The 19,087-nt window shown below is 39.5% G+C and overlaps 1 protein-coding gene across 5 annotated transcripts in view; it reads right to left on the bottom strand.

Annotated features, from left to right (window-relative positions):
* MAP2K4 (mitogen-activated protein kinase kinase 4) overlaps window positions 1-19,087 on the bottom strand; it is a 97,386-nt gene that overhangs the window by 49,046 nt on the left and 29,253 nt on the right. For 3 of the 5 annotated variants that reach the window (XM_084862640.1, XM_084862641.1, XM_084862642.1), the window contains one exon: window positions 12,598-12,700. The exons of the other annotated variants lie outside the window; for them this stretch is intronic. In XM_084862640.1, the coding sequence (XP_084718766.1) occupies window positions 12,598-12,700 (103 nt within the window). The remainder of the gene's footprint in view (window positions 1-12,597; window positions 12,701-19,087) is intronic. 5 annotated transcript variants of the gene reach the window in all.

The raw sequence follows: 19,087 nt of genomic DNA, 5'->3' as shown, positions 1-19,087 counted from the left end.
GTTAATGCTATCTTCAAAATTTCTTAGAACCTGTCCATTTCCCTCTATCTCCACTGTAGTCAACCTTTATCATTCATTGTCACCTACTGTGCTTCAGCTACGTGACCATAATCTTACTAGGACTCCCTAAGTCCATTTTGCCTCCTTCCAGAACATACTCCACAGCAACCAGAATAATCATTTTAGAATATCAATCAAATCGTGTCAAACATTTGCTCATAACCCTGCAGACCTTCCCATAGCACTTTAGATGTCATCCCAAGCCTTACCTGTAAGGCCATACATTATCTGGCCCATGACTACCTCTCCATACTTATTTTAAACCCACTTTCCCTTCTCATTCAATCATCCCTAATCAAATTGCCATTCGTTCAGTTCCATGAAAAGCTGAATCTTTCCTACCTTGACGTCTTGCAACTTCAAAGACAAGCTATTCCCTGCACTTGGGACACTCTTTATCAGTCAGTCCCTTCCTCAAACCTAATAAAAACCACACAAGCTCAGAAGTCTTTAATGACTTCAACATCTCCACTCTACAGCAGGCTCCTCTTCCATTCTCTCATAGCATCTGGTTCTTTTCCTTCAATAATGCATATGTTAGTTATAATCACATGTAAAATATAATTTAAAAAAAATATACAGAGGTGGGCAAATATAGGTTTACAGTTGTATGTATGGAAAATACAATAATTAATAAATTAATAATACAAGAATAAACTGTCCCCCATACTCAGAACTGTAAACCTACTTTTGCCCACCCCCTGTATATTTTGCTGAATGCCTGTGCTACCTCTATACTTTAATCTTCATGAAGTACCAATCACACTTCTTTATTTCAACATGAATAAAACACCGTGTCCACCATAGTACCTTGTAGAGGTTAGGTATTCAACAAACTTTTGTTAAATGCATGAAAGAACATGTGTTGAGTTACTTACTAGGTTTCTGATAGCTACCAGTTGCTCAGAAAGCTTTGTGCACTCCCTGACTCTGAGATATCCTTATTCCATTTCTCAAGCTCCCCTTTTTTGTCATCCACTCAAACACCAAAATAAGGAGGAACACACCTCTTATACCCGAGGACTTTGGCAGTTCCTCAGAGAGAGGCAATAGTAACCACCTATGTGAAGCTGCAATGTTCTCTGTACCAGTTGTCCTTAATCATGGACAATTTTGCCCCTCAAGACTCCTCAACTGTGTCTGGAGACAATTTTGATTATTACAACCGGGGGGGGGGGGGGGGGGGGGATGGGACTCCTGCCATCTAGTGGGAAGAATCCAAAGATTCTGCTCAGCATCCTACAATGCATAAGACAGCCCCCACTTTGAAGAATTATCCACCCTGGCTCTCTTCATCTCTGTCTGTGGAGGCAGCCCAGTTGGGTCCTTTCTCCTCTCCTCCCTCCTTTAATTCTGATTTCTCTACCTCCATAATGAGTCCCGCTCATTACTGGGGAATAAACCTTTAATATGCAAAAAAATATATATATTGTATATCTCCACCCTGAAATGTCAATAGGGCCAAGGTTGAGAAGACACAGCCACTTCCACAGTCTCCTAAGATAGAAGGGTCAAAAACTAGCACTGTGAAGGATTAAACAATTTAAGAGCATCTTTTGTTCTAATGAGTTGATTGTGGACCCCTGGATAAGGGCTGATCACCAGAAAGACCAAGCCATGATTAGAAATTTGGAATTTTCAGCCTCAGGCCTCCAAAGTGCAGAGAGGCTGAGCATGGAGCTAATAACTGATCATGCCTGTATGCTGAAGCCTCCATAAAACTCCAAAGGGTGTTCAGAGAGCTTTCAGGGTAGAGAACACGTACCCACCGGGAGGTGCTGGTAGCTCACCCAAATCCATGGGACAGAAGCTCCTGCTCTGGACTCTCCCAGATATCACCTTATGTATCTCTTCATCTGACTGTTCATCTTTATCCTTTATCACTTCTTTTAATAAACTGGTACACGTATTTGCTGAGTTCTGTGAGCCACGCTAGCAAATTAATAGAATCTGAGGAGGTAGTTGGAACCTATAGCATGTTGGTCAGAAGCACAGGCTTTTGACCAACACCTAAAGTGGGAATGGGGTCTGGCCAGTGTGGCTCAGTGACTGAAAAATCTATATATGAACCAGGAGGCTGTGGTTGGATTCCTAGTCAGGGCACATGCACAGGTAGGTTGTGGGCTCTATCGCCAGTAGGGGGTGTGTAGGAGGCAGCTCATCAGTGATTCTCATCAATGATATTTCTATATCTCTCCCTCTCCCTTCCTCTCTAAAAGCAATAAGAATATTATACATTAATGTATATGTGTGTATATATCTTATCTAATAAGAGTAAATGCAAATTGACCATACCTCCATCACACCCATAAGCCAATCAGCGTGAATATGCAAATTAACCCCAACCAAGATGGCTACAGCCACAGAGAGCAGGATAGAAGGGTCAAAAACTAGCACTGTGAAGGATTAAACAATTTTTTAAGAGCATCTTTCATTCTAATGAGTTAGAAGGCTTGGGTTACTCTGGCAATGGAAGAAACCAAGCTTTCTGCCTGCCCTAGCCAGCCTAGGCCTCCATTCAAGGCTATAAAGTTTCAATTATAGAAGGTAAACAAATCCAAACAGAAATGGCAGCAGCCATGGAGCAAGCAGAAGGCTTGGCTCCACTCCAGGCTAAAGTTTCAATTGTAGAAGGTAAATAAATTTCAGATACCAGGGCCTCTGCTTGAGTCGCCAGGGGGCGTGGCCAGCCTACAAACTACCACAGGCCCCTCGCCCAGGCAGCCCCACACCCCAAGGGAACCCCCACCCTGAACCGGGACACTCTTCAGTGCAAACCGGCTGGCCCCCACCTGTGCACCAGGCCTCTATCCTATCTAATAAAAGAGTAAAATGTAGATTGACCATCACTCCAATACACAATATGGCTGCCCCCATGTGGTCAAAGATCCTGCTCCTATGTAGACACAAGATGGCCACCACAAGATGGCCAGCAGGAGAGGGCAGTTGGGAGGCACCAGGCCTGCAAAGGAGGGCAGTTGTGGGTGATCAGGCAAGCAAGAGAGGGCAGTTGGGAGGCACCAGGCCTGCAAGGGAGGGCAGTTGGGGGTGATCAACCCTGCAGGGGAGGGCAGTTAGGGGTGACCAGGCTGGCAGGGGAGCAGTTAAACATCAATCAGGCTGGCATGGGAGTGGTTAGGGGGTGATCAGGCTGGCAGGCAGAAGTGGTTAGGGACAATCAGGAAGGCAGGCAGGTGGGCAGTTGGGAGCCAGCAGTTCTGGATTTTGAGAGGGATGTCTGACTGCCCATTTAGGCCTGATCCCAGTGGACATCCCTTAAGGGGTTCCAGATTGGAGAGGGTGCAGGCTGGGTTGAGGGAAACCACCACCACCCCTTCTATCCCCCAACCCTGTGCACGAACTTGTGTGTGTGTGTGTGTGTGTGTGTGTGTGTGTGTATGTATATATATGTATATAATTTGCTGCCTATTTAGAAATGGTTGGAAACCTCAACAAAAGCAAGGAAAACAGACATTCCTTTAAAAAGCAGAACTTTGCTGGACTATTAAAGACCAGGGAAATCTTTTAAATGTCTAAGTCTCAGAGTCAAGAACATAGGTGATTTAAAACAGTCACCAACCTTTTGGACCTCATGAGCAGTGGTCCACAGACCACCGGTTGGCAACCACTGATTTAAATTATCAAAAATAAATGCATTTTTAGCAGACAAGCAATTCAACATTATTTATCATTAATTTCTTCCAATAAACATTCCAGAATTAACACTCAATCCCTCGCCTATAAACATCCAGCTTAAGGAGATGATGCCAGTGAATCTCCAGGGGTGGGGCCACATAGACAGTCAGGTCATCCACAACCTCTGCTGAGAACCACTTCTCCATGAATCTCTCCCTCAAGGGAATGTACCAAGCTGGCAGGTACACTGAGGCAGAATGTGGGACTGAAGGAAATATTAAATACCTCTGAACTTGAGGAAGTACCAAATGAAAGTTTTAAAAGATTATCTCACACAGCAGCATAACTCACTGTACTCAATAGACACAACCAAATGTCCATCTCAGACTAATGATAAACAAAAGGTCATATATACATACAATAAAGTATTATTCAGGCTTATAAAGAAAATTCTGACATATATTACAACATACATGAAGTATAAAAATATATTAAGTAAAGTAAGATACAAAATATTGTGTAATTCCACTTATAGGAGATACCTAAAGTAATCACATTCATAGAGAAAGAAAGAGAACGAGAACAGGGGCTGCCAGGGGCAGGAGTAGGGAAGAGGAATGAGGAGTTAGTGCTAAATGGCTACAGACTTTCAGTTTGAGAAATGAGAGATCTAAAGATAGATGGTAGTGAGGGATGCACAACAATGTGAACCTGCGTAATACCACTGAGCAGTACACTTAGAAATGGTTCAGTTTACGTTATGTATACTTTGCCACAATATAAAAAAGTTTGGCCTGGCCAGTGTGGCTCAGTGGTTGAACATTGACCCATGAACCAGAACTCACAGTTCGATTCCAGGTCAAGGCATATGCACAGGTTGTGGCCTTGATTCCTAGTATGGGGCATGCTGAAGGCAGCTGATAAATGATTCTCTCTCATCACTGATGTTTTCTATCTCTCTCTCCCTCTCTCTTCCTCTCTCTGAAATCAATAAAAACATATTAAAAAAAAAAAAAAAAAAAGTTTGCAGCAGTAAATCTAATCCAGCTGAGGGGGGTGGGTATGGGAGGAATTCCATAGTATTTAAATTTGGTGTTCTAAATTTTGGGGCAGTAATTTATATCTATAAATATTTCCTTTTTTAAAATATATATATTTCTTTATTGATTTCAGAGAGGAAGGGACACCCAGAAACTTCAATGATGAGAGAGATCATTGATCAGCCGCTTCCTGCCCACAACCCAAGCCTGCGCCCCTGGCTGGAATTGAACCTGGGACCCTTCAGTCCACAGGCCAACCCTCTATTCACTGAGCCAAACTAGAGCTATACCTATATTTATTCCATTACTGTCATTTTGTGAAAGTGCTCCACTATAGAAATTCCAAATTACTGAGACTGTCTCAACAATTTTCAGAGATAGAAAATAAAAAACAAAAAAACAGCACCTTTTAAGCTCAAGTATACCGGTGGCTTTCTCACTTAGGAATTAATCAGAGATGTCCTAGGCACATCTCTGGGGAATGAGAACACACAAGACTACAGAGCCCTCTCCCTCCTTACAAACACTTAGCCTATGAAGCTTAAGCATGAGATTTTACATGAAGTAGTACACACCTGGATCAATACCTCCTTCCCTCCCTTCCTTTCCTTTCCTTACCCCTCCCCTCCTCTCTCCTCTCTCTCTCCCATTGTATAAAATAATGAGAGTCGTGCCCACCCAGCCACGGCTCAGTGGCTGAATGTTGACCTATGAACCAGGAGGTTGCAGTTCGATTCCAGGTCTGGGCACATGCCCAGGTTGGAAACCCGATCCCCAGTGGGGGGTGTGCAGGAGGCAGCGATCAGTGGTTCTCTCTCAACATTGATGTTTCTATCTCTCCCTTTCGCTTCCTCTTCTTTGAAATCAATAAAAAGCATATATTTTTAAAAAATAAAATAAGAGTTAAGTGGCTGGGATAGAAGCCAGGACTCCAAAATTAACTACTATAATTAATCCATGATAATAAAGTGCAAAAGATAATGCTTCCACAGTTTAATCAGTAATAAGTGTCTAGATAATTTATAATTAGTGTTCTGGTTTTAAGATGAAGTTCTCCTGAGTAGGCGCATTATAGAATGAAGAATATAATGATTAACTGGGGGACTTTAAAACTTCCTAGATGTTCTGTGGCACAACTAAACCATTTTCTGCTGAAATGTAATAAAGATAAATGAGCTACTAGAGATCCTCTTGGTCCCAACAAACTTGGAACATATGGTTCTAAAATGTTTAGCTTAAGGCCCAAAATGTATCTGTATGCATCATTATTCACTTCCAATGTTAGCTTTTAAGCTAGTGTTCCTTCTTGTACCACTCCGATACACTGTGAAGATAAAGGGACTGTTCTTTCAGAGTCACAATTGGACGTGGTGCATTCTAAATGATGCAGTACACTGAGAGCATTCACGCCCTATTCGCCGTGACGAAGCACAGACTATAACAGAATACCTGCTACTGTTCGCGTCAAGTTTATATACAGAACATGATTTTAGAACAAGCCTGCCACATTTATAAAAATACCCCTGGGCTATTAAAAGACTTACATTGCCCAGATAACCCAATCCTGATGGAAATTTAAAAGGTAGCCACACATTTTTCCTTTAGTTTTTCCTTTATTCTTCAGTTTTACAGCTTAATCTTTTACTTAAAGAGCCCAGGAACATGTTACATCTGGGTCAAGCATGTAAATTCGCTTATTTAAAAAAGACATGCTGCCCGCCCACTGCGAGTTTAACATGCTTGATCTAGGTAGTACAAGAGTCTCTATAAAACTCATGCTTTACATGTGGAAAGCATTTATAATAACTTTAACCAATGATAATTAAAAACAAAGACTTCCTGTTCAGGTTCTCTCCTTAAAGGCAGTAATGAAAAACAGTTTTAAACAAATTTTCTGAATGCCTGAAATCAGACAAAATGTCTAAACAAAGCAAAACGGATTACTTCCATGAGAAGGGACTCAATAGCTTCAGAATTATCAGCCAGCTGCAGACAGGACCTTGTTCAGATCCCACTTCAAACTACTCAAAACTAAAGCTAAAGTAATATACTTATTTGATGGCATTCAAGATGTATTTATTTTGCCAGCTATAACAATGGATTATTGCCAAAACCAGTTTGGCTCAGTGGATAGAGTGTCAGCCTGGGACTGAAGGGTCCCACATTCGATTCCGGTCAAGGGCATGTACCTTGGTTGCGGGCACATCCACAGTGGGGGGGGGGGTGCAGGAGGCAGCTGATCGATGTTTCTAACTCTCTCTCTCCCTTCCTTTCTGTAAAGAATCAATAAAATATATATATATTTTTTTAAAAAAACAATACAATGGTATTGTCATTATGTTTTTTAAAAGGAGTCCCTGCCTTTTAGAAATACATCCTGAAATATTAATAGATGGAATTATATATCTGAAATTTGATTAAAACTAAGGGGCTTGGTGGGTAGGGAAAGGGGAATTGAGGAATAGATAAAAACAATATTGGTCACATTAGCTGCAGACACTGCTAATGCTGATTGATAAATACAGACAGATTTGCCTACCACTCTCTAGTTTTTTATGGATGTACTAGAAACTTTCCATATAAAAGGTTTTTTTTAAAAAAATAGCAGTGAAGAAAACCACTGCCCATAATACAAGATGGAAGGGAGCATGGCAGAGATGAGAGATAAGCAATGGTCCCAACAGAACCTCAGAGGGAATCCACAGTTAGGAAGGTATGGAGAACTAGAGACAGATGAGTTCATTAAAAGACCTTCTAAAAAAACGGTCTAGTCAGTTCCTCCTTTCTTCTCTAACCTTCCCTCAAAATAACAACAATAAAAAAATAGCATGTTTCTAGCCGGGACCGGTTTGGCTCAATGGATAGAGCGTCGGCTTGGGGACTGAAGGGTCCCGGGTTCGATTCCGGTCAAGGGCATGTACCTTGGTTGTGGGCAGATCCCCAGTAGGGGGTGTGCAATAGGCAGCTGATCGATAACTCTCTCTCATGGATATTTCTAACTCTCTATCTCTCTCCTTTCCTCTCTGTACAAAATCAATAAAAATATTTTTTAAAAAAATAGCATGTTTCTAAAAATATATATATTATATTATATTATATTATATTATATTATATTATATTATATTATATTATATGAAAAGAACTAGGCCTCCTAAGATGAATATTGGCCCCACTTATTACTCTGGCATCTAGAATATTCATGGCCTGACAGGCAGCTCTCAAACCATTCACAGAAAACTAAATAAAGTCAAGGTCACCAGTTGACCTTCAATAACCAGAACTTTCAATCAGCCTTCTAATTTCCTCATCCTCAACCATCTATGAACAATTGAGAATTATAAGACAGTAGTGGGGAAAAAAAAACAAAAAACTAACACAAAGGAGAAAGACAAAGGTAAAAGAAAAACTGACCCTTTAGGAAATAAATTGCCTAGATGATAGAAAAGACTTTAAAATTCCAGATTTTACACCCATAAACCAAGAATAAAGCCACAATCAACTCATAGAAATTAAAATAAAATATATATTAGAGTCAGAATATAAAGGAAATCTCCAAGGTTATACAGCAAAAAACACAGAGATGGAAAACAGGAAAGAAAAGTCAAGGAATCAGGAAATTCAAGAGATCCAACATCCAAATAACACACATTTCAGTAAGAAATAATAGGGAAAACATGAAGGAATCTATTTTTTTTTTTAAAGTAGCAGAAATTTTCTCAGAAACAGATACATGAATCTTCAAACTGAAACAGTTCTTCCAGTACAAAGAGGAAGATGATCCAAACCTAAGCATATCCTCATTCTATATAATAAAGAGGTAATATGCAAATTAATCCTCACTCCATCACAAGATGGCTGTACCCACAGCAGAGGAGGGGTTCCAATAACGAGTGATCAGCAGGGACCTGAGACTACATGGCACAGGGGCAGGGCAAGAGACCTGAGGCTGAGCCCCCCACCTGCCGCCAGGCTGGGGGACCTGAGGCTGCACTCCTCCCTCGCCCGGCGGGGCTTGACGGGTGGGGCCGGCTGGGTCTGCGTCCCGAGTGATTTTGAGGTGCGCACAGGTGGATGGGGACTTGACTCTGGGTCCCACGGCACGCCCAGACTCTGACAGGAGGAAGGTTTTCATATACATTTTACTAATTTTCTTTCATCTCTGACACTTCCATTATAGAGAAAGGGCAAATAGCAATATTAAAATATTTCCTCTAATTAATTCCCTTTTAAAGTGCACGAAGCCACTAGTATAATTATAGAATACCAAAAATAAAGAAAAAATGCTAAAAGTTTCCAATAGAAATAGAAATAGGTAATATATAAATAACATCTCTCCTACAATTACATAGATCTATACATAGTATGTACCCAAAACTTACCTTGTACTTACACTCACCCGAAAGCCATTCTCCCTTCTATCTATTCTCTACTTGTCTTTCAAACTCCCATTCAAATCATGTTTCCTTTGTGAAACTTTTCACCAACTTGTTTATCTACTGTGATCTTAACCTTGCTGCCCTATTCATTCATTTGAAATTCAATCTGTATTACTACTTACTTCTGAATTGCTGTAGCCAAATATCATTTCTTAGAATTTTTTTTTTAAACTTATCTGTTCACAGAAAATAAGAAGTCTTAATTTCTTTTTAAAATTTTTTTCAGAAACCTGTAGCCAGGAGACCTGAAACTTCTTCTCAGAACATAATCTTAACAATCCTAAGTTCATTAGTTGCTTATAGTTCATCTTTTCCTAAATTCATGAAAAAGTAGTCTATATATCAATATATATATATATATATATATATATATATATATATATATATATATATATATAAAAGCCCAGTGACCAGAACAGCGGAATGACAACCAGTGGCTATGACACACACTGCGACAGCCCACAAACCTGATCCAGGCCCTGATCTCCCCACCCCACCTTGATTGGGGGCAGAGTCAGCCGGCCATTCACCTGTGGCCCCTTCCCCTGGCCAGCCCAGCCGGATGGGCCCCCCTCAGGGCAGGCCAGCTGAACCCCACCTCTGCATGAATTCATGCATCAGGCCTCTAACCTATATAATAAAAGCCCAAGCGACCATTACGGCCGAATGACCAGAATGACCAGTCGCCATGATGTGCACTGACCATCAGGGAGCAAACACTCAACGCAGGAGCTGCCCCCTGGTGGTTAGTGTGCTCCCACAGGGGGAGTGCTGCTAAGCCAGAAGCCAGGTTCACGGCTGGTGAGCGCATCGGCACTGGCGGGAGCCTCTCCCGCCTCTGTGGCAGTGCTAAGAAGCAGCAAGAAGAGTGAGTGGCAAGCAGGCAGCAGGCATGCGGTAAGAAGCGAGGGGTCCCGGACTGCGAGAGGCACAGGCTGGACTGAGGGACAACTCTCCCAGCCCAGTGCACGAATTTTGTGCACCAGGCCTTTAGGGTTTATATATGTAGATAAAGTTGAAGGAACTTTTAGGAGGAAACATATATAAATAGCACAGAGGTAATCCTTTTCGAAACCCCCACAAACTTTAAGTTATATTTCCTAATTGCAACTACTTACCCTAAACAGGGACCAATAGCAGTTTCAGTGCTGACAGCACACAATTCAGAGGAAGAACACAGAAGGATCCCTTTATGGAAAGGGTGGGAGGATAGAGGAGACATGCTACCCTGAGTAGTGATACAATTGTCTTGGACCAATATCTAAGAGGCAGTTGCTATTTCGACCCAGATAATAAACCAGTGCAGTAAGAACATTCAAACAAAGTCTGGGTCTAAAATTTTACACACCAAAAATCAAATTCTAGAGATTCTACACAAACAGTAAAAGTGCCTATTACTTTGCTCTCTCAAACTTTTAGTATCTGCTGGGAAGAAATAAAGGATAAGAAATCTAGCTGATTATAGGATTACTAGTGGCCCAGTGCACGGGCGGGGTGGGGGGGGTGTCTCCCCTCAGCCTGACCTGCATCCTCTCCAATCTGGGACCCCTCAGGGGGTATCCCTCTAGCAATCTGAAACCACTGGGTCCTAACCGCTCACCTACCTGCCTGCCTGATCATCCCTAACCACTCAGCCTGCCGGCCTACTTGCCCCCAAGTGTTCCCCCCCTCTCCCCTGCCTGCTGGCCTGATCACCCCCAACTGCCCTCCCCTCCTGGCCTGATTGTCCCTAACCGCCTCTGCCTCAGCCCCACCACTATGGCTTTGCCTGGAAGGACATCCGAAAGGTCTCCCGGTCTAATTAGCATTACCCTTTTATTAGTATAGAATAGATAGATGATGATGTAGATTTAACAGCAACAGAAAATACCTGATTGACTCAAATTTTTCGAGAAAGCATTTTTCACCCCCTTTGTTGTTAATTTTAAAAAAAGAAAGATTTTTGTCCATGAATTCCCTATACATGAAGAAATTTTTGAGGGAAGAGAGTTCCAATATATGTGAATGTTTTTCCAGTTCTAACACAAATCAGGTTGTCTTTGTCTTTGTCCAAGGTGTCTTAAAAAAAAGGATGAAGAAATATCTCTTAAGTTTGGCGATTATTACATAGTCTTTCTTCTTTAAGACTTCAAATATTGTTCATCTAGCAACCAAGGTTAATACACTATGTTCAAGAACCAGCTTTCACTAACATTTCTAGGAAAGGAGGAAGGAGATTCTTTTAAGCGTGTTTCCTTACACTGAGCTCTGACTAATCAAGCAGTCCTAATTGTTTCCTTCCTCAATGCTGTAGCCCCCACTTGTCAGGCTGAGCTCTGACAAGAATTTCCATTATGCACATCAGTCTAAATTGACAGACACTATTCCCACTCAAACTGTTACTCCAATTTTCATTTAAAATATTTTTCATTCCCTTTAAAGTTATAGGTGAAAGCATAAGAGCAGATACTCAGGTAAACATTATTCCCTTCTAGACTGCTGTTTTAAAAATAAAATATTTTCAGCATTCCTATTGCAATATACTCTTCCTTCTATGGATTTGTTAGTGCTTGTAAATACAATGCCTACCTAACATTAAAAGACAAGAAAATAGCAATAAGTGTGCATCTGTAGGGAAAATAAATATACTGATAGTCTAATAAGATATAAATACAAATTATTGAGAAATTATTAAAAACTATAAAATAATTTATTCTGACAGGTGTGTTTTTAACCATATCTTTCACCACTTGCTTTATAATTCTCAATACCAAAACTGGGTGAAAATTATTTTTATGGACATAAATATAAATGTAAAGCCACTATTTTTGTGCATGACAGATTTTCTGGAGTAAAGACATTATTGATACATCACTTCAACTCAATCAAAGGTTTCTGTAAAGTATTATTCTGAATGTATTGTTTTAAATGAACAGATGTTCCTATTTTATTGAAAAATATTCAAGGAACAAATTTTAAAATAATCACTGACACCTGTACACAGTGTTTCGATTTACTGTAACACAGAAATCTCACAGAAAGCCAGTTTATTAGGAATAGAAATCTATTTTGTCACCTATTCAGTGGAGATGATTAATGCAGATCTACGGGGGAAATTACGTTTCCTAAATATCACTTACAATTTAAATGGAAATCCAGAAAAAAAGGTATAAACAATATTCTCAGTTCAATGAGAAACTAAAAAGATATAAATATATCCAAATCTTTATTTTTCCTTTCAAGTAAACTTTAAAAAGGAAAATTGTGTTCACCTACTCAAACTACAGCACCAATAACTTTCTATTGAAGTTCAAATAGTAATATTTCTAATGGCCCATAAAAATAATGGAAATACCAATCCCTCAACTAGAAATAATCCATAAAATGCAGTAACTTTTAAAACCTTTGCTTGAGTTGAGTTTTTTATTTATTACAGAAATACTCACATGTGTGGGTTTTGAACTCCTGTAGGATTGGGATTCAGAGTAAACCTTGCTGTAGATTTGAAAGGTGGATTTGCAAAATTCAACTTCAGTGCTTTGCGTTTACCTAAGAAATAACAAATAAAAAGTAAAAGTTTCAAGTACTATAAAACAGGTACTATTTTGAGGGCATAAGAAATTCATATCAAAAGGCAGAAAAATTTGCTTTAACATATAGTTAACATAATATTCTAAAATGCAACCATGATTTCCAGAATTAAGGAAAAGTAAATAAAAATTATCTAAAAGTTGTTACTATCCATAAATCACTCAATATACTCCAGTAAAACTGAAAACAATGCTCAGTGCATCCTTTATATTGTTCAGAAATACTAACAATTTTGCAAATGAAAATACCAACATGAAAATCATTTACCTTAGCACTGACACTGAAAAATGCTAAACCTTTCCAGTGTTATACTTTAATGCCTTGGTTTAATAAAAATCATTTTCTCTCAAATATACTATAAACAACTGAGAATAGAATCTAAAGCATTCACAACCACAATGGGCTAAAAAATATCATAGTAGGGTCAACTCCAAATTAATAATAAAGGTATGCCAAACAATAATATATTTGGAGCAAATTCTTTGGGACGAAGGAAGGTATCAATGTTTTATATCAAACACACAAAACTGTCCATTATAAAAAGCCAGAAATATCAGAAAAGATAAAACAAAAAAGTATATAAAATATAATACATACATCTATAAAAGTTTTAAATATTTATATACACTTAAAAGTCCAATTACCCCAAACTAATCATTGTCTGTTACCGACTATTTTCTATACATAGACATATTTTTTCTCTACAATTAAAATCAGACCATAATACAGTTTTGTAGCATGCTTCACCCACTGACCATGTTTCTTTCTATTTCAATAAATCTTATAAACCATTTCTTTAGGATTCTAGTATATGGAAACTGTAACTAAGTTGGGATTTTAAGCATTTGTAAGCCCATGTAGGTTTCATTACATTTTAAGGATACTTGTCCCAGCATTCACTTTTCACAGTTTATTATACAAATATCTCCCTACTCAAACTTCTCTGCAATCCAAATACTTTCCCACCTCTGTGGATTCAAAAGATGAATGAGAGAGCTCAACCTGTTCAGCCCGGTACTTCGATGGGATTTGGAAGTGTAAGTGTGCACACTAGCTGGACAAGACCGCAGAATGCACAGAGCTCCTGGCACGGTTCCGGGTCAGCTCTCAGGGCTGGGCCTTCTACAAAACGTGAATGCCGACGAAGACCAGACACATCATTTTCAGAGATAAGCACAGTATGGCATAAATATTCCATATAATTTGCTTTTCAGTTACCAAATATCTACTTTAAACTATTTTTATTTGGCTAGCAGGGTAAGGACATTCAAACTTTACCTGCTAAAGGTATTCTATGAAAAATGGCAGACCTGGCTGCATTAAAAAGCAAATTCTGTATATTACAAAAAAAAAAAAACTTAAAAGAATTAAAATGAAGCCCTAGCTGGTTTGGCTCAGTGGATAGAATAGACTGAAGGGTCCTGGGTTCTATTCCAGTCAAGGATATATGCCTGGGTTGTGGGCTCAGGCCCCATGGGGGGGGGGGGGGGGGGAGGCAGCCGTCAATGATTTTCTCTTATCATTGATATTTCTCTCTCTCTCCCTTTTTCTCTGAAATCAACAAAAATATATTTTTTAAAAAATTAAAATGAATACTTGGGAAAATCCTTGTAAAACAAAATCAGAAACTGTAAATATACAAAAACATCACACAAATCAATAAAAAATTTAAAAATTGGCAAGGGCATAAACTGTAAAGAAAAATTATGAAAGAATTATCAAAGGCACTCACTAACACCAAAAACAGTTACAATTTTTATTCATGTGAAATTGGCAAAGTTTAAAGGCTTTATTATACATATGCATATATATTTTTAATATGGTCAAGTGACTAGGTAAAATAATCACTAGTATAATATATTACTGGTAGAAAAGTAAATTGATATAACTTTTCTGGTGAGAGGTTCAGCAATATACAAGGAAGATTTTTAAATAAATGTGCTCTTTTACTTCTTGGAAATCTGTCCTTAGGAAATATTTAAAGGCAGATTCTTCTCATGCCCTGAAACCTGGCGGAATTTGTCCTGCTGAATTTTGAAAATTGTTTGGGACTGCTGACTCCTCTCTTCAATTGTCTCCTGTCCTCCCTTTAATTTTATCCAATGCCTGACCCACCACTGTATCTTGGAAGCAGATTACTGGCTTTCTTGTTTATATAAAAAACTAGAGGCCCCAGTGGGGTCCCTTGGCCTGGCCTGCAGATCAGGCCAAAACTGGCTCTCCAAGATCCCCGAGAGATCTCAGATTGGGAGAGGGTGCAGGCCAGGCCAAGGGGCCCCACTGGTGCACATTAGGGCCTGGGAGAAATGCACGAGCTTGGCCAACCAGGGAGGGACTGTGGGAGGGCTCCAGGGCATGTCTAGCCCATCTCACTCAGTCCCGATCAGCTGGACCCCAGCAACAAGCTAACCTACTGGTCAGAGCATCTGCTCCCTGGTGGTCAGTGCATGTCATAGCGAGCAGTTGAGAGGCCTTAGTATATCATTAGCATATTATGCTTTGATTGGTTAAATGCATGACCAGACGATTAGACAGCATATTAGGCTTTTATTATATAGGATGGGTTGCATTCAGTGTCACCCATACCTGATTTAGAAGGATTTTGGTGGTCAAATTTCAGACTGTGGAGCTGATAATGTCCAGGTAAGATCTGCATTGGACCTGTAGGGTAAATGTTGCACTTGGGGCAGATGTGAATTATCTGGGAGCCAGAGGCAGACTATAGCAAACTAAATGGTGGACCCCAAAGATAACAGGTCCTAATCTTTGGAACCTATGAATGTTACTTTATACAGTAAAGTTTCTGAAGATAAAATTATATAAGGGCTTTTGCAATCATAAATTGAATAAACTGAAAGACCACAAACATCCCAAATCAAAGCTGAACATCACCTATCATATGAAGTACATCTGAAACCACTCAATACATGGTCCTTTACCTCTATATGGTGAAAACTGATAAAAGACTAAGATCAAATGTAGGACAATGACACAACAAAGAATCATTGTGAAAACTACCCAAAGAAAAACACCAAAATTGGTCCTTCCTTCAAAAGCCCAATTTTAGAGGACAGTAGCTCACCTCTGCAGGCAAACAAAATATACTATTACAATTAAAACGTACTCAAACTGTTTAATTGAAAATAAATATCCTATATAATAAAGATGTAATATGCAAATGATTGTTATGCTGTGAAGGATAACGACCAACCACATAACAACTGGATCACGCCTCAGCAGGAGGGTGGGGCAGTGAACTACAACTGGGCGGTGGAGAGCTACAGGAGGAGGCCAGGCAGCAAGCTATAAGGGGGGGATGGAGGAAGCTACAGGAGGGTGGGCAGCGGGCAGAGAGCTACAGGAGGGTGGCAGCTAGGTACTGGCAAGCTACTGGCACATGGATCCGTGCACAGGGCTACTAGTTTATACATAATACACAATACAAAGATTCTTTTTCAGCATTGCAATCAAATTTAAACAAACAAAAAATGGTGTCTTCAAAGGCCATTTATTGCAAAAATAAATAAACACATGTGTAATGGAATATGACTTAATTTGCATACATTAGATGTAAACACACTCTATACTTCAGAAACATCTGCAACTATCCTGAAAACCACCCAGTATATATTCTGATCTTTTATTAGCAAAATACATTAAATAACTCTATGCACTTCAAAGCCTCTTTAGGCAGAGGTGACTGAGAGCCTAAAGCTGGTGCCAAGGAGTTTAGGAGAAGATCAAGTTACACAGCCTGTTCTCCATAGTGCCCCAACTCTCCAAATAACCAGTTTAAGATGAACTCACAAGGCAGTGTTTAGGAGGAAAAGGAACAGCCCAGAAAGTCAATCAAAGATGAGCTTCAGGGGAAAATAGTAAGAGTCAACTTTACAATACTTTAGAGAGGAATTTCCAGGCCTTTTATGTTTCTTTCTTTGTTTATTTAAAACATCTCTCCTAGCATTAACTTTCTCTAAGAACCTCTTAAGAACTGGTCTTTCCCATCTCTTTCTCTTCGGCCACAAAACTAAACCCTAAAGGCAACCTGTCACCATCTATTCAGATATTTTTAATGATAAAACTACAAATAGGACATTAGACTAAAAGTTTTTCCGAAAGCCTGCAACAACTTCCATAGGAAGAAAAGGGTACAGGGAAAGAAGTGATACTGTAATTGGCCTGTGGAGATTGCTGGAAGCTTACAGGAATTAAAATATTTGTACAGCAGGGTCTAAAGTAATTGATCAAGAAAGATTATAAACTTGTGATTATAATTATCCTTTTGGTGAGATTGTCACCAAATAATCAATTTCTAACCAATCAGCAGAAATAAACAGATCCTTTCCTTTATCTACAACAGGCTAGAAACTAGATATAATCAAACATCTTAAATTATTTATGTGGCAGGAGAAAATACATTCTCTCCTATGAGAAAAGATTGTCTTTATATATTTAAAGCCTACATTTTGTGCCTTATGTAGAAAATGCTCTCAAGTGTTTATTGATCTGAAAATAAATTTGACATGGACAGTCCAGACAACTCAGTGTAGGTTAAATTAGCTAGAATAAGTTTCTGTTGTTTGCAACCAAGAACCCCAACTGATAAGAAAAACAGTATCTGTCCTCAACCCAAAATGCTTCCCAAGCACTGCTATACCCTCTAGGGCAGCACTGTCTAACTTTCTCATGTTCTGGCTGATGGAGAAAATGGGGTGTTTGTTCAACACTGGGGAAATTAGAATCATAGCTAGTCCAGAGGCTGGCCTAGTGGATCAGCAGCCTTGAGCCCCACTCAGCCATTCCAAGTACTGAGGGTACCAATCTCTACACCACCCTTGAAATTCTGGTCTCAAAGCTCTCCCTTAAGAGAACACTGATCTAAGACAATTTCTTTCCCAACAGTTCTCATGAGAGAAGCATTCCCAAGCATGGGATCTTCAAAAATATTCAGAACTCTGACTGGAAAACAAGAATTTGCATTCGCAGGCATGGGATCTTCAAGAATATTCAGAACTATGATTGAAGAACAGAATATCTTTTGCTGTTATTCTGACTATAGGGTCACAATATTAAAGTTAGAAGGAAGGTATCTTTCAGCTGTATTTGGCCTTAAGCAAGGAGATAAAGAGCCCTGAATATTATATCTCCATGTATCTTCTCAAGTAATACAAATAACATCACTTTCATAATATTCTAAGCTGAACCAAAAATTGATTAAACCTTGGTCAAAGATCTCACAAAGTCAGTAAAGTGTCTACCGCTCAATATGGAAAATGACCACTCTCTGTAATCTAGATTACCAAAAGCATCTCTCCCCTACCTCCCATAGATAAGAAAAATGTGTCATTTCCCTGTTATTTATTAAGAAGCAGCAGTATTTAGAGTTTCCAAAACCATCAAAACCAGTCTGTCCTCAGAGATACTATGTTTACACTGGTTCCACCTTGTAACCCTCTCCCATCCTCCTCAAGGCTACTGCCATCATTGAATTGTGAACTATTTTCTGTTCTAAATGTTTACCTTGATTTATCTTTGAGCTTTGCAAATCACCTGTAATAGGTAACTAGAACAAAATAGCAGTTCAACAGATATAGGGTGTCCCATAAAAATATACACACTGAATATTTTATAAAGGCAGTGTTCATTAAAATAAATTTTATTTTCAAAATTGAGCTATCAGCTGTTAAAGTGTGTATACATTTTTGTGGACACTAGTATTTATTCAATTAGAACTATTAGATTGTTTTTTTAATCAACATTGCACTACCCTATCATACAAGCTAGTGGGCTTCTTTTCTTTTATTGTATCATTAGAGGCCCTGTGCACGAATTCGTGCACCAGTAGGGTCCCTTGGCCTGGCTGCGAAGATCAGGCCAAAACTGACTCTCTGACATCCCCCAAAGGGTCTTGCATTCCAAGAAGGCACAGGCCAGGCCAAGGAATCCCATGAGTGCACAAATCCATTCACCAGGACTCTAGTATGCATATAAGATCTTTGGTTAGTCTTTTCCCACCCTCCCCCAACCTTCCTTCACTCTGAGATTGATCAGTCTGTTCCATGTTTCCATGCCTGTGGTTTCTGCTCCTGTGTTGAGTGTCTGGCCCCTGGTGATCAGTGTGCGTCATAGCTACCAGTCAGCCAGTCGAACAGTCAGCCTGTTGCTTAGGCTTTTATGTATATAGATAGGTAAGCAAGACTGTTACCATTATGACCAGAATGCTCCCACCCAACCTGTAAGAATGGAAACCATCTGTAAAATATTTTAGTCAATCTACATATTTTCAACACCAATGATCTCACCAAATTTGAAATAGTAAATAGCAGAGTTCTTACTGTTGACTAG

The sequence above is a fragment of the Pipistrellus hanaki genome, assembly GCF_964339955.1.
Source record: "Pipistrellus hanaki genome assembly, chromosome: 16".
Taxonomy (NCBI): Eukaryota; Metazoa; Chordata; class Mammalia; order Chiroptera; family Vespertilionidae; genus Pipistrellus; species Pipistrellus hanaki.
The sequence above is the reverse complement of the archived record's forward strand: the minus strand, read 5'-3'. Positions and strand labels throughout refer to the sequence as shown.